The 20,935-nt window shown below is 40.7% G+C and overlaps 1 protein-coding gene across 2 annotated transcripts in view; it reads right to left on the bottom strand.

Moving 5' to 3' along the window:
• The window catches only part of mdga1 (MAM domain containing glycosylphosphatidylinositol anchor 1), a 208,844-nt gene that overhangs the window by 121,239 nt on the left and 66,670 nt on the right, over positions 1–20,935 (bottom strand). For both annotated transcript variants that reach the window (XM_078251814.1, XM_078251823.1), the window contains exon 4: positions 5,121–5,295. In XM_078251814.1, coding sequence (XP_078107940.1) covers positions 5,121–5,295 — 175 coding nt within the window. The remainder of the gene's footprint in view (positions 1–5,120; positions 5,296–20,935) is intronic.

The raw sequence follows: 20,935 nt of genomic DNA, 5'->3' as shown, positions 1-20,935 counted from the left end.
GACAAATCCTACAGAGACAAAACTGACCGATGGAGAAAACACAGCCAGACCAAGGAAATCATAAACAAGCATGCACAAACAGAAATATATATTGAACGAGTAATATAAAGTAACACACAGAGAAAGATGCATTTGGCACCACTGAGAGGAACATAAACAGAGAAAGTTAGGAAGAACGAAACACGTGGAATGAGATGTGAAAGAGATGATGAGCAAGGGGAAGAAAGTTTGTGTTAGTTTTTGCTATTTTTACTGTATGACTCAGACAGTAATGTGGTCGCCCGATGATTCACCCTCCTGCTTCAGCCTCGGTCTCACTGAAAGGTTAAAGCTTCTTTTAAACTACCTGTTAAGGCTTCACTCTTTCTCTCCCTGTCTATACCACACTTGCTTTCTGTGTCGAAGAGTGTGTGTGTGTGTGTGTGTGTGTGTGTGTGTGTGTGTGTGTGTGTGTGTGTGTGTGCATGTGTGTGTGTGTGCGTGTGTGTGTGTGCATGTGTGTGTGTGTGTGTGTGCAGCTTACTGAATGTGTGTTTACATGTGTGTATGTGTGCATACTGTGTTTTTTACTCAGCGCCAGCAGCGGCAGGGCCTATTCTGGTACACAGAATCCGTGTTATGACAGAAGACTCTGCAGTCAAGAGGTTAGTGCCAGTTACTTTGAAAAATCCAAAAGCTGTAAAATCACTGAACAGGTTTGTTTTTGATCAACTGGATTTGCTTGGCAGTTGCCTCGATTTTGTAATGTTCTCGAGTGTTGTTTCACAGATGAAGCAAGACAACAACTCAAACCAGAAAGAACAATCCTGCAAAGGCAACAGCGTCATAAATATCAACATCTTCATCCCTGCCACTGTCACAATATTGCCATCAATATTAACATAATCAGCATCAATATAATCTATCTTCTTCATAATCATCATCCTCATCATCAACATCCTCATCACAATCACATCATCACTAACCCACAATACTTTTCCACTTACCTGGTTGTGTCCTGAAGAAAGTAAAGAATTCACAGAAAGGGTTTGATTTGAACTAAGCTGAGATAACCATTGTTGTTTTTTAAATAAAGTTTTCTTTTCAATCTGATCTATGCTAAAGTATCATTGGTTGGGTTTCTGAACCAAGTCCATCCCATCAGTAGAGGCTACTCAAAGTTAAACCCCGCCAGCTCACTGTCCCACTGCCTCAGTGGTTAGAGTGCCAGGTCATTGCTCATCTGGTTGATACAGGTGACCCCCGTGTGATGAAGATCTAACGGGGAAAGAAGGTTATTTATATAAATGGGTGATGGGTCGATGAGGTGTTGCTGAGTGGAGAGCATCACTGAAGTCAGTCTAAGTGGCTGTAGATTAATGGAAAGGCTGCTGTATGTGCTTTCTGTGGAATTGGAAAAGGGAAGATTGACAGAGCTTCACCTGTATTTGCACCTGTATTTGCTCATTAAGTACATAGACTTTATAATATGTTGTCTGAGAGTTTTGCAAGTAGATTCATGTGGAAAACAAGCTGACTGGCATCAACTATTCTGTGCTGAATTATTCAAGTACCCCAATGGTTAATAAGTAAATACGTGCTAAGTTAATAACTGATTCACAGACTTGATTCAGAGAGTAGAAATAAAACTAGGAAAGTGTAAAGAAAGCGAGGAGGGAGGAAAGGTTTCTGCGTCTTAGTTATGGAACAAAAAAAAAGGAAATGTTCGGATACAGATAGAGAAGACAAAATGAAAAAAAGGGAAGCGAAAGAAGGAGATACGGGGATACAGGGTGTCTGCTATATGAATATATATGTGACTTCCTCTGTATGTGTATTCTATTCAAAGCAGAATATTGATTTTGCACCTTTTCTTTAATCCTGAAACTCTCCACTCAATTTCTTTGCTCTTTTCAATTTCAATCCGATTTTTTCACTCTCTCCCCTCTCAATTCTTTCCTACTGTTCCTCTTGCTCTAACACACTGCACTTTGAAGTGTGAGTGTGTGCTTATGGACATATTTCTGCATACTTGAAAGTGTGTCCACACTACTGTATGCATCCATGTGAATGTGCATGTACGTTATGCAAGTGCAAGTATGTGTGTGTGCTACCATACAAGAGGTGGTAAGTGGGGGCTGGTGTGTGTGTGTGTGTGTGTGTGTGTGTGTGTGTGTGCACACACACACACACACACAAAAATAACACACTGCTTCATAGCATGTGTGGTACAGAGAAGACGGCAGGAAGGAACATGAAGGACAACATGAAAGAAGGAGAAATGAGGGAATGAGAAGGGAACCAAAAAAAACTAGTAATTTAAAATTAAGAGAAACAGAGAGAGAAACAGAGAGAGAGAGAGAGAGAGAAATTTTGTATGTGCATGTTACATGTTCTGCCCTCCAGTCCAATAACTGGTCTGTTGGATGCATCCAAATTGAAAAGCATAAGAGTGCATCTACCTTATTATGTGCACCTCTCTCCCTCTCTGTTCTCACTGTCTTCATTTTGCCTCTCCCTCCATCTGTCTTATTTGTTGTAATCTTCTTTTTTCACTTCCCCTCGCTTCCCCTTTTTGGATTAGAAAATTATGACTACATTAACATTACAATCTACTCAGCCACAATCAATTACCATTCTTTTATATTTTTTAGCTTTTTTCTGTATTCAAAGTTTAGTTTTTGCTAAAAAGGTATAGTGCTCTTTAGGTAATTACAATCTGACCTGTACATCCAATAGACAGGTTCAGGGTCAGCATTAACATACTATACGGTGTTCTGTTTATTTTGTTTAACACATCTTGCACAATTCTTCTTTTTTTCCGTTTCTCTTCTGCTATCTCAGTTGAAAAACATGGACACATCATATATGACGTCTTCCATTGGCTTTTACAGGGCATTCTGGAGCCAGGAGTTTGTGTTTACCACTAGCTGCCATCCTGTCAATTGTTTAGAGCCAGAAAAGCCACATTTTGGCAACATGGTGGAGTCTGGATGGAGCCGCCTTTGGTCAAACAGGCAGCATCACAATGGCTGAGTATTCGGACCTGAAAGACACACTGGATGATTTGAGAATGAGAATTGAAACTACATGAATATGTTACCATTCACAGTCATCAGATCTTAACCCAAATGATCACCTATTGGAGATGTTTGAGCTACTTTCAGAGTTAGTAAGTTAGTTAGTAAGTTTCAGAGACTTGTAGAATCTATGCCAAGAGGCTCACGGCACCTTACTAAGAAACCATGGTCTTTTTTCTTTTAATTTGTCACCCATGTGTACATTAATAGACATAAAGTACGTTTACTTGTTTCTGTACTTCTCAAATTAATTTGGTGGTCCTTCCAGCTTCTGTTGAAACTGCATCTTCAAACACTTAGCCATATTGGTTACCGCTTGTTCCCTCTGCTTTAATTTATCTCTCTTCCTCTCTTTTTCTGTGGTATAGCCTGGGCTAATTGTTACATCATTCATGCACTGAAGTCGCCTTATGTAGGAAGCATGGCTTATCGCCGCTGGGTCTAACGCGGTATGGGGGATGGAGAAATTGAACAAGCATTGGCCGTCAGAGCTGGTTAGCTTCACAGAGCTCCTGTCACAACTACACTCACAATACAACCTGTTTACTACCCAGGCTCCCTGCAATTACCAGCTCCCCAGCAGGGGCCAAGCTAGCGCCTGGGGAGAACTAACACTATCAGGAGAAAGGGAGGACGGAGAAGGAGGGAGGGAGGGGGGAGCCCCATTAAGAGGCTGAGGCTGGGTGGTGTTGTAAGTGACAAATCCTAGAGGGACAAGCATGGGGTGAGTGTGTGTGTGTGTGTGTGTGTGTGTGTGTGTGTGTGTGTGTGTGTGTGTGTGTGTGTGTGTGTGTGTGTGTGTGTTAGTGTGTCTGTGTATGAGCTGGTGACTGCATAGTTGGTGTAAGAGATTTGATACTAGAGAACTGGTGGTGTTGTACTGTACACAACGCAGAAGAAGAGATGAATTTAGCAAATGCAAGGCAGGTAATGGATGTTTAGTGTTATAGGGCCCTTTGAAAATCAGCCTTTTTCTATTAGTCTATAAACCCGCCATTAAAATGATTGAATCAATAAAGGAAGGAACTATCTATGCAATAAACTGTGACAGATGGGCAAGGAGTTTAGGGTGCTGGGAATTAAATAAAACTGTATAACAGTATTGATGTGTTGAGTATATAGTTGCATGTGCGTCAACCTGTCGCCATGACCTGGCCCCTGACTCACAGGGACAGTGGGGCAGTGAAACAAGCAGCAGCACGGGACCCCTACAACACATCACTGCTTCTCAACTGTCTGTCTGTATGACAAACAATAACAAAGAACCCTCATAGAGCCCCAGACTTCAGGGACGGTTCAACGGATGGGTAACAATGTGTGAAAAGGAAAGGTCATATCTTAATTATCAGCCGATAAGAAATGAACATGCTAATTGTGGCAGGCACTGTCAAATCGGAGGATGTGACAGAGCTAAACAGCAAGAAATATTGAGGATGTCTCAGTCTTAAAAGCTAATAACTTGATTTTGTGGTTGTGATTTCCCCCCGTTTTTAAGTGTTGTGGGGGAGATGGGTAAATTGAGAAACAGTGGGTTAGGGAGCCCGTACCACCTGGACTAACTGTTATAAAACTGTCGATATGTCCCACAGACTTCACTTTTTTCCAGGAGTATCAGACAAATCTTTTTCTTTCATTGACGTCATTGGTGTACTTATAGTGTATAGTTGTTAAGACTAGAAAAGCGCTATATAAATACAGTCCATTTACATTATCTATACAATAAACCAGTGGTACACTATAGGCAAAAACTTGAGATGTTCATTTTTAATGTATTGCTTCTATACCCTTTCCCAATACCGCACTTATATTTGATCTATCCTCCCCCCACCCCCTAATCCTCCTACCATGCTTTTCATCCTTTCCACTATAAGTGATCTGATACTCCTGGAAGCCATTCCCACCTGAAATCTCATCATCCATCCAATCTGTCTTTCATCTTTTCTCCTCCAATCGTCGCCATCTCGGTCTTCTCTAACTGTGGGAATAGCTGTAGTGATAGTCAACTGTGGTCCAGAAGTGGAAGGAGTTTTATTTTGTTCCTCTTTCTCCCTGCCCACTTACACTGCACATCTACGCGGATGGACTTGATGGCAGCCACCCCCACCCCGTTGTCGGCCTTGCAGTAGTAGCGACCCCCCTGCACCCTCTGGATGCCCTCGATGCGCAGCGTCTCATTGTAGATGGATGTTTCCTGGAACTTGTCTGATGCACTGCCTGCCGTCTTCGTCCATCGTACCTGAAGAGAGTGGGGGAGGAAAGAAAATGTTGAATTGACGAAGATGCTGTCAGTAAAAGCAAAATGTAGCAAGGACAGAATCAGTCAAAGTGTAATGGAAGAAAGTTAGGAAGGCAACATAGAGAAAGACTAGGAAGGCAGGCTTCGACATTTGATTTTTATTTTTTTAACTACAACAAAAATGTTGAAAAGCACTCACTCAAACATCTCTCTGCCCAAACAAATATTCATCATTATGCACACAACTCATAATTACACCTGTTAATTATCCTACAAAGAAAAATGAGTAGCATCTAATCCTTCAATAAACAATTAATCTGGTTAAAGATGAAAAGCAGTGTGTCACTGCCCTCTTTGGTTGAAAGTTTTAAGTCTGTTTCTCTTTTGCACCTGTTACCACCAGCAGTGATGTCACAGTGTACTAAGACATCCTGGAGTACACTTCTACATCACTGCAGCAAGGTGAGAAGTTAAAGCCGACTGTCTTTCCCATAAAAACGATATTAGCCATTAGTTATTTTAGCAAATGACCAAAAACAACATGGGCCCTATGTTAACGATCTAAGCGCACGGCGTGAAGCGCCTGGCGCAGGTGCGTTTAGGGCGTGTCCAAATCCACTTTTGCTAGTTTAACAGCGGAAAACAGGGTCCGTGCGCCGGGTGCATGATTTAAAAGGGTTGTACTTAGCGGTAGTACATTAATTCATAGGTGTGTTTGGGCGTAACATGCAATAAACCAATCAGACTGTCTCCCATTTCCTTTAAAAGCCAGGCGCATTTGTACCTTGGCGCATTGCTATTATGATGGCGGATTTGCACCATAATATTTTTATTGTAATATTTTGCATGTTTAAGTGCTGCTGTGCTTCCCTGTGTGTGTAACAAGCATAGTGTGTGCACGCTGTGCATAAGCCTAGACGCATTTTACTAATGTGATTTTAAAATAACAATGAAATGCTGCGCTTTTGACTTGACCATGTTTTTGTTGGTCAATGGTGCATTCACTTCCCGCTGCCTCAAGATAGCATTATGCCAAGAATTCACCTAAACACACCTCCCTGTAAGACCAGCACGCCCATGTGCGCAAAGATGGGCTCAGGTGCATTTGCTATTTAAACGACGTGGGCGCTGGACAGTCTTAAAATAGCAAAGACACTTGCGTCGGGCTTTGCGCCGTGCTGCGCCGGGTGCAAGATAGGGCCCCATGTGTTATGCATTCAGCTTGTGGCTGTAGGAGTTGTGACTAATTTTGTGTGAATGTGATATAGTGCTACGACCGCACACAAAAATATTTGGGGTGGTTGGATAGGCCAACATTGACAGGTGAGTCATCTGCTGAATTTGGTTTCCTATTCGTTTCAATGTTGGATTATTTTAACCATGACCACGATTGTTCAGTGAAGGTCCTCTAATATTAAAAGAATTTAACAAAGTTGTAATTTTACAGTTTCCTTATCATTAGCCAAGTAGTTATTTTTAGCCAAACTATGATCCTTCTTTAATCCTGACCACATTGATTTTGAGCCTAAACCTAACCAAACCTGTCACATCATAAAACAAGTTTTTATTTTTGCAGCTGTGACAGACAAACGCATATAGCAAATAGCATAATGTTGTTCTGATGGGCAGTTAAAAGGTATATCTACATAAAGCAAGTTCAGTGACCAAAAATATAAGGATGAGTGCAAGGATGAGACAGACAGGAAAAGTCTTCATTTCACTGGGCAGGTCATTAAATCTGAATAAGTCTGAATAACTGATCAAACATATAAATGAAGTTTTTACTTTTTTTCACAGTGATAAAATCTCTGTCTGCTCCATAGAGTGTAAGTTAATGACACTAAGCGCTGTACTCATGGTGTCCATGATGCTAAACTCAGACCATTAAGAGTTTTGACAAACTCTATATGGCTTTTTCACGCTTCAATTATCCCATCAAGCCATGGGAATGCTGCACGGTCGACAGCTACATGATACTTTCCCTCTATTAATCAAATGCACAAACATACACACACACACTTCAGAGATACATTAAAGCCATCAACACTGGATTCTCACTGTGTGTGTGTGTGTGTGTGTGTGTGTGTGTGTGTGTGTGTGTGTGTGTGTGTGTGTGTGCAACGGTCTGAAACTGTGTGTGTGCAGTCCATTAATCCCTATTAACCCTTCGGTCTGTTATCAACCTCGACGAGACTATCAACCATGTTCTGTTGAGGAGGTCAGAGAGGATAATGGGTAAAAGTCACTGATACGGCATGCGTGTGTGTGTATGCACGCATGCAAATATGTGTGTTTCCTGCTTTAATGCACAGTTGTCTGCTTGTGTTCCTGGATATGTACACAGTATTGGCGTACATATTCACTCCTGCGTGTGTGTGTGTGTGTGTGTGTGTGTGTGTGTGTGAGTGTGTGTGAGTTTGTGTGTGTTGGTTAGAAAGCAGGTTACATGGATTAGCAGATTATCAGAGCCTGTGTAAATGCTCCCTGCCTGTTTATTCAGCTCTGTTTGTGGGAAGGATTTGGAGAAGGCAGACTGCCATTGATCAAACCAGCCAAGGTGAGCAATGAACCAAACCCTGTCTCTCCATGGTTTAGTGACTCCAGTTTGCATGCATGTGTGTGTGTGTTTGTGAGTGTGGGTGTGTGGACCTTTGTGAAAGAAAGAAAAGGAGAGAGAGTAAAAGTGAGCATGAAGTGTGCATCTGTGTTTTCCTGCTTTTACCCTATTCAAGGATTAAAAGATGAGCGAAAATCTTACAAATCACAGACATTTATTTTTGCTTTTGCTTTGCAGCGAGTGCATTTTAGAGTTATTCATAAGGATTAGGGTTCAGGAACATTAAGATTAAATTCAAGTTAAGAAATAATGTAATGGCAAGATTACATGATAGGGGCTTTTGAATAGGGGAAGTAAAATGATAATATATTCCAGTTAAAAGCGGTTTAACTGTATTTTTACTGTTGTGTCCCTTTTTTATGATGAACCCTTTGTGTGTGTAAATAAAAAGGGTTGAGCATGAAATCGGGATGATGTATTGCACTCAAAAGATTACAAAACTCATGGAAGTGTAAGTAGCATATGAGCTTACAATAATACTGCTGAGAACATTGTTATATAAGGGGACCCTGGAGTAAAAGGTGTGTGTAAAATATATAAGGAAACAGAGAGACAAAGTGTGAGGAAAGACAAAACAGCGCGAGTCGGTGAGGAATATAGCAGGTGAGGAGACGGTATGTGTGAGACAAAAAAAGACTGCATGTGTAAGTGAGAGTACGATTTCTTTGCAAGTGAGAGCGAGAATGAGAGGGAATGATATACAGTATTGCTGACAGCTGTGTGATGGGGAGAAATGGGAAATAGTGCATCACACTCAAGAGTTGCTACACCTCAGATGAAGCAAAATAGAGGGAGGTGATATTGCAAATAAAGGGGACATTGTGTGCAATGCAGATAACAGGCAGGCGGCACAAGAGTCTACACTGTATCTGCCTGTGACACCAGTAGCTTAAAACCATCACCTGCGCTCTCTTTCTCTGACCTCGTTCGCTCTCCCTCCACACCTTTCTTCTCTCTTCCTTCAATAGACATGTGACGCTGCTCTATTTTTTCCACTCAGGTCCAGACAGATTGGACTAGAGACTGGATATCTCTCTCAGTCCTTTTTTCTCTCCCTCATCTTATCCATGTGTGGGTGCTTTTCTATTCCCTTTCTTTACTCCTTTACAAAGTACAGGAAAGCCAAACACTGACTTGCCATCAGATCTTGTGTCTAAACGCACCATTTACACACATAAAAACACACACATACATTCCCCCAGACTTCTCCCCCACACAGATACAAACACATGCTGGAAAATAAAGATACATTTGTTGAGTCAGAGCCTTTTGTAATAATAGCTCTTACATCTGGTTAGAAGTTTAATGTGAAGGGAAGGTTTATGGGATCCCCTGGGATCCAGCTCGACATGAAATGCAGCAGATTTTGTTCACTGTTTCTGTATTCAGCTGGGGAGCTGTATTTTGTCTAGGACACAGATGTTTCAACAAGAGAACAGAAACAGTGCAGAGAACAGTCTTGTCAGAGTATTGCGAGGAGAAGGTTGGGGATCACTTTGTGTTTGTGGGTTTATGGAAGGGTGGGCGGATGGTGCTATTAGGCCCTATTCAAACTGTGGTTATTGAAGAGTGCGCTATAAATACTGACCAGAGCTAAGCGGGCTAGTAAATTTTCCATTAGTGGTCACATGTTGTGCGATTATCATTCGCAATACACCATTTTTATTTCTAACCAACACACTGCGGTTTCTGCATCGATAAATTCGTTAACGGTAATAACTTGTCCTTGAATCCATCACACTCCCTTGTTTACACTGACATGGTATGAGTCAAGTGAAAATGTTTGAGTCTACGAACTCATACAAATAGAGTGTAGAGTTTAGTAGCCCATATCATCTGGTATTGCATTTATTTCAAAATATATTTTCAGATTCCATCAGGTGTTTCGGTTGCCGTGTCTTTGAAGTTTCAATGTTCAAACCCAGAAAGTGAAGTCAATATTGTTTGGTGAAACTTCTCCAACTGCGTTCCCACTGCAGCCGAGAGGTTTTTGATGAGTTGTTGTGGAATGTATTGTGGACTCCTGCTGTTCATATGAATCAGATAAACAGACATTATTGGCATTGTCAACCATGTCGCGGACTGACAAACAAATCAACATTTTCTTAGCAGTGGCTCGCATCATCTCCAGCCACAGTAAATCTGCTGTACTCCATTTTACCGAGGGATTTTCTAACAATACACCAAGGTGCAAGTTTATTAGGCACACCCACATTGCTAAATCCATCGCAATCCAATACAGCCCTGCAATAAAATCTAACTTTATTAAGCTTATAATGTTCAGTTTTTGTTGAGAGAGCAGACTAAATGTTAGATACATCTTTCAGTGCTCGTCCACTGAAATGATAGAGTTGAATCAACACCTCTCTGATACATTGTCAACAAAAACTAACATCATAAACTTTGTAACAGTGGGGTTTATTGCAGAGCTCTCACATTGGATTTAGCTGTTTGTACCTAATAAACTGGCAACAGATTATAGCTTCAAATCCATAAATAGGTGTGGACTTGTAGGGAAAGAGAGAAGGACAGCTAATTATGCACAATGAATATGGATCATGAAACAGTGAAGGAAGAGAAGAGAAGAGAAAAGAAAGAGTGAAAGGTGTGCGCTTCTTTAGGTGGCGAGGGAGAAGAAGGCTAATGTGTGACAACCATACTGACAGGTCAGTGGCCTGCAGCTGTCTGTCTAAACGCCTCTCTCCCTCTTCTCACTCTCTTCTCTATATCTGTGTGTGGTCTCAGTCTATTACATTTGTTCTCATCTCTCTCTTTCCAACTGTCTCTCCCTCTCTGTTTCCCTCCGTCCATTCTGTCTCTGCAAGTCTAAAGTTGTTCTTTAACAGGTTATTGCCTTCCCATCACACACACACTCTTTCCCTCCCTCTTGATCTGTCACTGAGCCTCTCACTTCTCACCTCACACTACCCAACAGGATCCAGCAGACATGGTCCAATGGCTGTCAGAGCCCTTTGCTCCGCTATCTTAACTGGAAACTGTCAACCATACACGAGACCTTAATACTGACTCAGCATTTAGTCTAGAAAAAGGAGGTTGAGATGATTGTTTTGCATCTTGCTCTGTATGTTAATGTGTTATCAATATATAGCACAGTTGTCACAAATAATAAAAACAATTCAGACAAACTGCCCTCATTTGATCCACAATTATTATGATGCAGCTAACGAACTGGACAGGTCACCTGTCGATTGCTTCACACTCCCACATTTACATTTCTGCCGCAGCAATTAAAAGGCTATAATCCACCGGGCTTGCAAATAATATCCACATTTGTAAGACATAAGGGTACATGAATTATCATGAATTCATTGAATGCAATGACAATATGTTAATTAATGCAACAACTATTTAATAAGTAATTAAATTATGATTTCTGAGATATTATTGATGTCCATGTCTTCTTCACAGGGGAGTCTGCAGTTAAAGTTGAACTTCCTTCAACTCAACAGCTCCAAAACTGAAGCCATCCTGGTTGGCACCCCTCACCAGACCAAATCATCATCCATAACCAGGATCACCTTTTCTGGCTCCAACATCCCCCTCTCATCAACATTCACAAATCTTGGTGTAAAAATGGACTCCCAACTCACTTTTGAAGCCCATACAAATCAACTATGCAAGACCTCCTTCTACCACCTCCGTAACATTTCCAAACTCCGCCTCATTCTCTCCCTCTCAGATGCCGAAAAGCTGGTTCATGCCTTTGTCTCCTCCAGACTGGACTACTGTAACGCACTTCTCATTGGGATTCCTAGAAAGAGTCTGCAGAGGCTTCAGTACATCCAAAACTCTGCAGCTAGGATCCTGATGAGAGTGTGGAAACATGAGCACATTACCCCCATTCTCCACTCACTCCACTGGCTTCCCGTCTCCACCATGATTGAGTACAAGGTTTCCCTCCTCACACATCAATGCATCCATGGACATGCCCCCCCCTACCTCAAAGAACTTATCAACCCACAAAACACAACACGCTCCCTCCGCTCCACTCACTCAAACCTCCTCCACATACCCAGAACCAGACTCAGGACAACGGGAGACAGGGCCTTTTGTGCTGCTGCCCCACGTCTGTGGAATGCCCTCCCTGACATCTTGAGGGCACCTCAATCCACTGACTCTTTTAGAAAAGGTCTTATGACATTTCTTTTTAGCAAAGCTTTTGCTACCCTTTAGATGTTTTTTTTTTTTTTTTTTAAACTTTTTTTATTTTTTATTTTAAACTGCTCATCTTTTTTGTTTCTAACCTGTAGCACTTTGAGATCTTTTGATGAAAAGGGCATTATAAATAAAATGTATTATTATTATTATTATTATTATTATTAAAGTGACAGGCTTGAAAACTGACCACAGCAGTGCACATGTATTGTGTTGAATTCCAAGTGTTGTAATCACGATTAACTAAGCATGACTTTGTAATGTTTGTGGCCCTTCAAATAAAGTGGTGAACTGTTTTTTCTTTAACACTAATAAATATCTTGTGAATAACGGTTGCCTAATTGTGTAATCCCTGTTGATTATCAATCAATTATTTTTGTGACCCCCCTCAAATAAAGTCAGGACAAATGCAAACTAAATCATAATTGTGGATTCCATATCAAGTATCATTTATTTAGTTTTACGCACAAGCCGTATGAAAACTCATTCATAATTTTTACAAAATGTAATTCATAATTCAAAGCCAACAAAGTAGTAAAATGTGTACATACCGTGTCAAATTTGTAAGAAAGTAATTAAAGTGTTTTGGCACAAGATAAATCGAAAAAAAGATAGACAAATGGAAATTGTTTTGCTTGTTTTACTGAAAAATAATCTGTAAAAAAGCCAGATGGTTGTATTTTCAGAACCCTCAAAAACTCTTCCAGACATGTCATAGAAAATCATCTGCTGGACAATAAAGAAAACACTAACTAAAATTGTAATAGTATATTGTCCAATGATGTTAATGTTACTGTTCTTCCCATTTTTTTATATTTTCATACAAATGAATGTCTTTGATGCTGTTTTTTGTTGTGCAAAACAAAGGAAGAGATACACTACCATATTTGTTTCAATTTGAGTCACAACTTGAAAATATAACTACTTGGAAATATGTTAGAAAAATGTTTTATCGGGCAGCAGATTTTTTTTGATCCAGATGGACACAAGAGTATTATGGGAATCCTAGAAATAGATCTTAAGTGTTATGAAACGAACATTTTTTATTTTATTTTTCGTCAGTGATTTATTGTTCAGAATAAAAAACTCATGCTCAGCTCTGTGACTCTCTCAGTCCTCCTCACTGGCATCAATAGGTCTTTAATGTTTCCTTTAGCTCCACGCATAAAAAAAAAAAACTACCTCCTAGTGGTAGATATTCTCCCACACCCAAACTGTAATACAACAAGTCTCATTAACATTCTGCCATTAGTATCATTCTTTATTACTAAATTATTTGTATTTACCAATTTTGGTGTATATTACAGATGAAAAATGTACTTGTGACAGTGATTATAGGCCAGGTGACATGAAATACAATTCCATATAGCCTGTAATTATGGAGTAATACCTTCTTCTGACCTGAAGGGTTTTCAGTCCAATCAATCAAAATAGGCAACGTGAAAGTACTGCCCTTTATCTTACACACCTCAAATTAAAAAATTTGACTTTACTGTTTCAAAATGACAGATGCACTGCCAGCTTTTTAAATTGTGATATGTAAAACGTGTTAGATATACTACCTGATTGTTAATCATACAATACAATTTATCAAAGACACCTAATGTGAAAGCAAGAACCATAACCATGAATTCATGATAATTAAAGTACCCTTATCTTAAAATGTTACCACTAGGGCTGCAGCTATCGATTATTTTAGTAATCGAGTATTCTACCGATTATTCCATCGATTAATCGAGTAATCGGATAAGAAATACTTAGTAAGAAATACTTAGTAAACAGCAATAGTAAATATGTATTATTGCCGTGTACTAAAACAAGTTTGTTTTTTTTTTTAAAGCAGAAAAAAAAGTAAATTTTTGGTGGCCCAAATGTTAATATTTTTCACCCCCTTCCCCTTCTTGCCTCTGGCTCTTTGCACTGGATATGCAAAAGAGCTGTTCACTAAGCCCAGGTAAATGTGACGGTACAAAGCTTACAGCAGGGCTATTCAACCACACTGTTCTGGGGGACACATTTTAAGAAGGCTAATACTGAGTGAGGAGAAAGAATAAAGAATGCAGACATCACTGGCATGACGCCGTCACATGCATATTAAGTGGCCATGCTGGGGGGAGGAGCCGGTTTGTCTCCGGCAGCAGCTAAGTTTCCAAAGATTAGTAGCAAACTAATAAACAGTTAGACTACAAACCGACAGCCCTCGTTTCAGCTTGTTGGTAAAACATCGCTATTTGCAGAGTAGCATGCTGTAGGCTATGTTATGTAAAACAGCGCGGTGGACGAGAGCAGCAGACGTTAGTTAGCTACCTTGTGTCGGGTTCGCTCCGTGGAAAGGATGAGTACACTGAATGTTTTCTACAAAGATGATGTAGCAGCATGTTTGCATCTTAAAATTATCCCAAACTTTCTGTCGTTTTCTCTCGCCTGTCTCTTCTCTTAGACCCTCGCTATTTTCGTCTTCGTTCATTTGTAATCTGGGCCGTCAGTCTCGTGCATAGACAATATATAAACGGTCTTGTGTCCACAGAAGCGTCAACCTGTTGTGTGCGCTAGTAATTATCCTCCGTGCGGAAACACAGTGAGATTTTTTCTAATCGAATTATTCGAGTTATTTGAGGAATCGTTTCAGCCCTAGTTACCACTACATCTCCCTGTTTTGTGGACCCAATCGGCAGTGTTCACATTCAGTGTGATTTACCATTAACCACTGAGGAGAATACTGCAGTGAAAAGTTAAATCCTTCCTTGTTCGACATCACTGTAAGCAATGCTTAGCTTGCAAGGCTTTCATCCCTCTATACAGAGACTGAATCCTTTATATTCCCTCTCAGTAACTCACCACAAGCTTGCTAGGCCTGCCTTCTACAATTTTTCTAACTCTTTTCTTGATGTAACGCCAGCCGAGTCGACGATACAGTGCTTTATCCATCCAACTGGCTCACTTACCGTGAATAGGCTTAAGATGGTAATCCTGTTATCGGGGAATACTACTTGGCACAGACCTATACCCACCCCCCCACACACACACACACACACACAGAGGCGCTCAGACATACACAAACAGGCGCGTGAGGGAAAGTGTGGGAGAGGAAGAGCGAAAACTGGCAGAAATGACAAAATGACAGTGACAAAAAGAGGAGTAGTGCAGGTTCAAAATGGCATCTTGAACCGAAGACCGTCAGTGAGAAGTAATCGCATCCTGCTTTGCTTTACAAACAATGTCTAAATTGAATGACTTATAATTGACAATAATCTATTGTCATTATGAACATAATTGATTTCACATCAATAAGCTCTTACACAAGTCATTTAAGGTAGCCGCCAGTTGCCATCAGTCTGTTTTTTTTTATACAAATTACAGAGTAAGGGCGCCCGGGAAGCTCACCTGGTAGAGTGCGCGCCCATATAAAGAGGTTCAGTCCTCATCACAGCGGCCGTGGGTTCAATTCCAACCTGTGGCCGTTTGCTGCATGTCATTCGCCCTCTCTCTCCCCTTTCATGTCTAATCTGTCCTGTCACAAATGAAGGCCTAAAATGCCAAAAAAATAATCTTTAAACCCTCGGTGCAGAGATTACACAAAGTTCAATAAAACTGACTCATCGATATTGAATACACCATCCCTCACTCTAACCTTGACATACAATACAAATGCCTTTATTGCTCTTTCTGCCTGTGCAATATGAGACCAGGGCTGCGATGAAATTACAGGAAGCAGAGGAATCATCAGCATTTACTGTACGATAATGTCATGATCTTTGAAAAAATATACCCCGCATATTTAACTTGTTGTGATGGTGACGTGCACTATGCTTGTTAAATAATATCCATTGCTTGCTCTTGAAAGACACCTGCTTTCTAAGCATATTAGCCTTCTAGCGTTGTGCAAAACACAACTTACATAATTCCCTTTTTTTTAAGAGACATTTGAAGAGTTTGCTCAGCATTTCGTTGACCATCAGATTGCTTGAGTCCGAGTAGAACAAACCGGGGCGGACAGAATCAGCAGACGTAAGCTGCTCTCTCCAAACGGCCTCTGTGTCCACAGCCATCAGCAGCAGTGTCAGCCGCTACCTTACACGCTCCACCATGTTGGATGTGTTTGTTGTAATGAGCGATGGCTAATTAGCACAAGCGTGGCATGAGATAGACATTTGAGCTCTCACTTTTTTGTGTGTGTGCGCGTCTGTGTGTGTTTCGAGCAGATGATGTCATTGCTCAGTGGATGAGCAATGGAAGGAGAGAGGGGGAAGTAAAGAAATGCCTGACAGATACAGTGTATCTATCTACCTTTAGTATCTATTGATGCAAATCTATCTATCTATCTATCTATCTATCTATCTATCTATCTATCTATGTATCTATCTATCTGTCTGTCTGTCTGTCTGTCTGTCTGTCTGTTATGGTTTTGGTGTTTTGTCTTGTCTTATTGTAGTCTGTTGTCTTGTCATTTTTATAGCCTGGTTTTCTGTCATGTCTCGTTTCCTTCTGTTGTGTGATTATTGGTCTTGTTTTATGTTCTGTTTCCTGTTTTATTTTGATAGTCTGTTCTCTGTCTTGTCTAGTTTTATTCCCTGTGTTTTCCCGCTCTTGTGATTGCCTGATGTTTTCTACCTGTTTCCCAGCCCTTGTGTCACCTGCCTCTTGTTACCTCGTTACCCTCTGTATTTAGTCTTTGTGTTCCCCTTGTCCTGTGTGAGATCGTGCGTGCGTGCGTGCGTGCGTGCGTGCGTGCGTGCGTGCGTGCGTGCGTGTGTGTCCGGTCGTGTTTCTCTGTGTCAGCTATTCTCTGGACTCCCTTGGTTATTTTTTGTGTTTTGGTTTAATAAATCCTCAACTTCAACTTTCTCCTGCCTGCTCTCTGCCTTTGGGTCCTCAACTTCCCGGAACTTAACTCTGTCTGTCTACTAAGTTCCACCATTTCATTTAACTTTTTGAGCCCAGACATTTAGACATCATCTTTATTATTTTTAGATGTGGAGCTTGTCTAAAAAGTACAGTGCGTTGCCACGGCAGCAGACATTCCAGAGATACCATACAGACAAGGTATAGACGAGTCCAGCACATATGTACCCCCAGACTCATCACCAGCAATATTACAGTAAGTGTTTTGGTTTTTGCTTCGAGATCAAATGTTATTTTGTCTTTGTTCTCTCTCACCATCTCAAGTAGTCAAGGACACAGATGCAAAGACTCTCACTGACCCATCTGAAGTAGTTTGGTCCTGCCATGTTTCTAGTTTCTCTTTGAAATAAAGTTTAAAGTAACACGATATGCAGACACGGCACAAGAGCTACAAGTTTCCTTCATCAAGTATTGGATAAGTGATTGCAGTGAAAAGGTTGATTACCTGACTTAATTTATCCATACTGGTCTTCATGATTCAGAGGCACAGCAAACATCCCACCTACATTACAGTAAGCCACAACATAGAATGTGGCAACAGTTTTATCTCTGTCTTTGCCAAATTTAGCTTTTTCTACGATGAATATATGCGTCTGTGTATAGCTTAACAGAGTGACATTTCAAAACACTGAACACAAAACAATGCTTTTGTGTGCAGAACACCGAGATGCAGAATTGCCCGAAGATGTGTTCTGTAGATGTTCTATCTCTCTTCTATTGAAATCTAAAATTCCTGGAATATGTTTCTTCCGCATTTGCCAGCTCATCTTCATGTCTTCCCCATGTCTTGTTTCTTTATAGCGGTCAGCATGTCTTCTGCACAGTGCGGTGCTTATCACCGGTATTCACCAATCTCTTTTAATTTTGTTTCCCACCTTTTCTCTTTCTACGTCTCTCGCTTGTTCTGTGTAGTCTGGTCTTATTCAGTCATACTCTCAAACACACACATTTTTACTCAAACATATGGTTGTGGGTGTAACATCTTGTGGTTTTATTTAAGGTGGGTTGAAAGGAGTATCATCAAAGGTTTCCAGTCTCTGTCTATGTCTACAGATGCATGTGTTTTTAGTTTCACTCCACCAACATATATTCCTGTCTCATTTCTTTTATTGTGCTTTCTTTCTATATTCATCTTCCCAACTGTTCCTTCTTCGCTTTGCTGCCATCAACCTCTGCTTTCCACCTGTCTAGTGCCCCCCCACCATACCTTTTTCTACCAATTTTGATCTACTTCTTCTACTCTCCTACGTCTTCTTTCTGTCCCTCCGTCCGGCTAGGGGTCGGGCAGTGACCTTGTTTGTGTCTAGGTCGTGTTCCCGCTGAGTGCCTGTGCAGCCTTGTGCTGCCACCCGATCAGCCTTGCTTTCAGCCTCACTATCGATCGACTTCCACTCACCCCTCAAGGACGGAAATCCAAACCCATATGCCAGACTGCAGCCCTCATCTCCCTCCCTTCACCCCCCAGTTCTTTCTTTCCTCTGCCTCTCCACTTTTCTCTTCTACTGTATGGCTCTCTCCACCTTTTCCTCTCTTATAGAATTCATCACACACACAGACACACATGCTGATCTCAAGGTTGCAATGACCAGCAGACCCATGAATAAATAATAAGGAGGTAGGAATCACTTTCAGAAAAACCATTTACTCTCCTATTGTGTTGTTGAAGAAGTGTGTGTGTGTGTGTGTGTGTGTGTGTGTGTGTGTGTGTATGTGTGTGTGTGTGTGTGTGTGTGTGTGTGTGTGTGTCCGTGCGCGTAAGAAGAACAGCTTTGTGAGCGGGACTGCAGTGCTTTGTTAACTAAAAGCCCCGCTGTCCCTTGAGTTAACTTGAACGTAGCTAAAAGCACCTTCTAGGCGACCTCTAACACTAAGGTTTTTTTCATGTGCGTTACTTCTCTCCCTTTCTTTCTGTCTTTCTCAAACCAGTCTTAAAGTATTCAGAGAAAAAATCAATGTGCTTGACACGACAGTATATCAGGAAATACTTGCATACCATTGCCTCACCCAGTCGTCTACTGTGTTTGAACTCTGTACTAAAATGCATTACACTTCTTAAAATGGTTTAAAGTAATATTTGTAACTAAAAAGAGAAAAAAACACTACAGTTTTTAAAGCCGCTGCTTTGTTTCTTTCTGGAAAGATACGCACACAAAATAGACTTTTCCAAAACCAAGCTGCTCCTTCACGTAAACGGTTTCTGACTCGATGTATGGCTTGCTGTAGTTGGTCTGTGTAGAAGAGAAGATAGAGAGGAGAAAAAGCCTAAAACAAATAGAGAAAGAGGCAAATAATGGAGAGTTCTAGACGTGGACAGGAACGAGGAAAAACAGATCAGTTTGGAGAAGAGGAATACTGTAATATAAGGGTGAAATAAGAGCCAAGATAACAAAGACATTTGAAGAGATTCGCGGTGAGGGATAGGAAGAGAGAGAAAGACAAAGAGAGGGAGGCAGAGAAAGAGATAATATGAGGTGGAAAGGCTGCAATAAAAAAGACAGTCAGAAAGACAGAGAAAGACAGACAGAGAGAGAAATAATTTGATTTCTCTCTCCTCTGTATGGATCAGGGCGAGAGCTCCCTTTTCAATCCAATCAAGCTCAGGCAAAGGTAAACAATCAGTCTTGATAAAGGATTGGATAAATCCTCAATCAGACTCATTCTCAGTAAAGCAGCTATTTATTGGGTCGGCCTCACATGGCTAAATTGGATCCTACTCCTTCTAAGAGAGGTGAGGAGAAAGAGAAAGTGGATGGGACTACATCATCTCAGTCCGACAGGGCGTGGATTAAAGTTTTGCGAGCAAAATGGTCTTCGTGTTACAAAATAATACACAATATAAATGTCTTTCCTGGTAACACGTCCAGAAAAAAAATCCACTTCCAATCACAACTCATACATCATATTCCTATGATCTTAAATAGACCAATCAAAATGTGGGACATGAGCAGCTCTCTCCCAAAGCTAGAAACCGGAGACAGATAAAAGATTCTGAACTGCTTTGGAGCAACTTATCTGATTAATAAAATATTAATCTCTAATGTCTTTAAAGACTCTGTGTGGTCTGCTCTGCAGTGGGTGTGATAATTGATAAATGTATTAAAAATGTTGTCGGCACAAATTTGTAAGTGCATTGTTTCTCTGAAGGGTATACAGAGAGCATTATGAGGACATTCAAACTAAACTGGAGTATATCCATAAATAATAACAACGCAGCCAGAAAACTAGAACATTGTGTGTGTCTGCCAACACCTAGAGGCCAATAAACTTCTCAGTGAGGATGGGACAAAGAAGACATGGTTCACTTTGGTAACTTTTCAACCATTGTGTTTCTTTTTCTTTTTTGGGAGGAGAATCCTCGAGTACCCCAGAGAATGAGAAGTCTTGTTCCAAGATAAGATGACAACTACTCTTATTAATATTGTAGCTAGTATAAAAGTAAAAAAAAAAACACAGACATTTCTAAATGTTTTGGCTACCAGTGGCAGCATCAGGACTTTATTGTATAGTACGTACAAGAACCGCCCGCCCGCTGTTAGGTAGGTTCTCAAGCGTTTTTGCATTAACTGTCTTTTTAAACCGCTCCAAACAGTGCAGAGAAAATGTACAGATGTGTCGCAAGTTTTGCAGAAAACAGCGCTCTCACTCAACCGCCCCGGTAACTACTACCACAGAGATTACGTCACTAGCGGGCCAGACCTACGTTAGGTATGCTGCATAGTGTTTGGAATGACGGCTTTTATGTACACAACATATTTGTCTGAGGTCACTACTAATTGGCTAAAACTTAAAAAAATTCCAAGAACCTTTATAACTATACTTGCATGGATGTAAATCAAAATCTTGAGGCAGCTAATTAACACATACAAAGCATTCGATAAAGCAGAAGAATGCAACATCCAATTCTTCCAAAATGAACAGAATAATATAATAAAAGAAATTTGATCA

The sequence above is a fragment of the Sander vitreus genome, chromosome 1 (genome assembly GCF_031162955.1).
Source record: "Sander vitreus isolate 19-12246 chromosome 1, sanVit1, whole genome shotgun sequence".
Taxonomy (NCBI): Eukaryota; Metazoa; Chordata; class Actinopteri; order Perciformes; family Percidae; genus Sander; species Sander vitreus.
This window is presented reverse-complemented; position numbering and strand designations above follow the sequence as displayed.